Source organism: Nipponia nippon, unplaced genomic scaffold, assembly GCF_047370975.1.
Source record: "Nipponia nippon isolate SJK-2023a ecotype South Korea unplaced genomic scaffold, ASM4737097v1 scaffold_16, whole genome shotgun sequence".
In the NCBI taxonomy this organism is placed as follows: Eukaryota; Metazoa; Chordata; class Aves; order Pelecaniformes; family Threskiornithidae; genus Nipponia; species Nipponia nippon.
The window spans coordinates 1,143,814-1,146,059 of NW_028262332.1; the positions used below are offsets into that span (position 1 = coordinate 1,143,814).

General features: G+C 63.4%; 1 protein-coding gene across 1 annotated transcript; it reads left to right on the top strand.

Annotated features, from left to right (window-relative positions):
- Nucleotides 1-1,034: 1,034 nt before the first annotated feature.
- RNF224 (ring finger protein 224) lies at nucleotides 1,035-1,541 on the top strand. Its single transcript, XM_009476490.2, has one exon. The coding sequence runs from the start codon at nucleotides 1,035-1,037 to the stop codon at nucleotides 1,539-1,541; it is 507 nt and encodes a 168-aa protein (XP_009474765.2).
- The last annotated feature ends 705 nt before the right edge of the window (nucleotides 1,542-2,246 follow it).

Genomic DNA, 2,246 nt, shown 5'->3' on the forward strand with positions numbered 1-2,246 from the left:
TGTCCAAGCCCCCTCCACCCACGGTGAAGCCCAGAGCTCCTTGGCCTCACAGGGACAGTTTCTTCAGCTAATGAAGCAGAGACGGATGGTTAATGACTGCTCCTGGGGCTTAGATTTCAGAGGTCTTTGTTATCTGGGTGCTTGTAACTCAATCTCCCAGGCTTGGCTTCCCGGCAGCAGATCCGATAGCATGCCTGTCCCTGAAAGGTGAGCCCCTTCCCACTGCCACAGCCACCAGCAGCTGCTGGGACCTGGCTGGGGAGCTGCTGGCCGCTTGGGCCCCCCATGCTCCCCATGAGACGGCTGCGGCCCCCCGGGACAGCACAGCCCTTCTGCCACCTCCCCTGAGGGCCTGGGGGGAGCATCTCAGGACAGGTAGGGATGGGGGACAGGGGAGGAGGGGAGGGATGCCCGTGTGTATCAAAATGCTTGAAGTCACCCATAGAATGGGGTCTTGGTGGCCTCCAGGAGAGGTTTGCAAATATGCTGGTGGGTATCAGACCCTCCTTAAGATGAGGCTGGACCCCTCAGCTCCTCCCTGTCAGCCTGCGTGCCTTGTCCCCCGCTGCTGACAGCTGTGCCATGGCGGCCTGGCACAGCCCGGGGCTGGCAAGGAGCAGGGAGGTGGCACAGCCTGGTCCTCTGGGTGCTGCTCCCCTGCCAACCCCACCACATGCTCCTGCCCACCCCACCTTCCCACCAACCCAGAGCCCGGGCAGGCTGCTGATGTCCAGCCAGCCCCGATCCCCCACAGGACATGGCAGAGGTCCCGGCAGGGGTGGCACCAGGGAAAGCACATCCCCCTTGGATGCAGGCAGAGCCATCCGTAGTGGCAAGATCCTGCTTTTCTAGGCAGAGCTGTCCACAGGGCGGGCAGGCAGCAGGCAGGGATGTTGGGCAGGGAGCCAGATGCCCCTGGGAACCCACCATGTGGGACTCATCCCCCAATCTCCCACGCATCAGATGCACTCAGAGGTGGCATCCCAGCCCCTGGCCGTGGGTCTGACAGCTCCTCTCACCCTCCCCTCCCCAGCATGTCCCAGGCCAGCAGCAGCTCCCAGGCAGAGGATGCAGCGCCAGCTGTCGGGGCGCACTCGCGCACCCCGAGCCGGGGCAGCCAGCGGGTTGAGTGCATCATCTGCTACTCCTCCTACGACCTGTGCAGCCGGCTGCCACGCCGGCTCTACTGTGGCCATACCTTCTGCCAAGCCTGCCTGAAACGCCTCGACGCCGTTGCCAACGAGCAGCGCTGGATCCCCTGCCCGCAGTGCCGCCAAAATACGCCCACGCCACGTGGCGGCGTCGCCATGCTTGACCTCGACTTGGCCACCTTCCTCGCCGTCAAGGCCGACAAGGAGCACCCCCGGGTGGCCAGCAGGTCCCAGCCCGACTCGGCCACCAAGGGTTTGTGCAAAGAGAAGGTGGTCACCCAGCAGCCGGCGGGGCTGTGCCAAGACGCGGTGCCCCCGGCGCCGTTCCCCCGACGCGGCTGCTGCCAGCTGTGCCTGTGCTGTGGGGTGACAGCGGCCTTCGAGAGCTGAGTGGGAGGAGGGGGCTGCCGGCAGTGCATGGGCAGCTGAGCTCCTGGTGCATGGCCTGGGACCATTTTTGGGGACCCCACGCCATGCCCCAGACCCTCGTATGGACTGTGGTGCTGGTAGCCTGGGAAGGGCTTCAGCTTGCTTAGGGCTTGCTGTCCATCCTGCCAGCATTTGGGGTGCAACGGGGGGGCATGAGGATGCCCCCACCCCTTCATCCTGCCCACCCACCCCTCTGACAACTCAGAAACCTGGTCCAGCCATCACAGATGTCCCCTGGTCCCTGGCGCAGGGCTTGCTGATGCCTGGCTTCTCCATGCACGTGGCTTTGCAGCAGGGATGCGTTCACCGAGCATCTCCCAGACAGGGGACACAGGAATCTGGCACAGCTCAGTGACACAGCGATGCTCCGGGAAGCGTGTCCAGCACCCTGAAAGCTTCGTGCCTATTAAACCTCTGCCTCTGTTGGCCCTGCTGGGCTGCATGTCTTGGTTGTATTTGTCGGTAAGCCTTGGGCTAGCCCTGCCTGCGGTGGGGGCGTGACGGGGAGAAATTACCTGCCCTGCCGGATTGCTGTCCTTTAAGTGTTTGCTCTGTTGGCCATTTGCATGAGATATTTGGGCATTGGGGTAGCTGAAAAGTTGAAATCGAGGATGACCGAGCCCACGGGAGCTCCTGCTTGGCCTTGTGCTCCATGGCTTGTGCCAG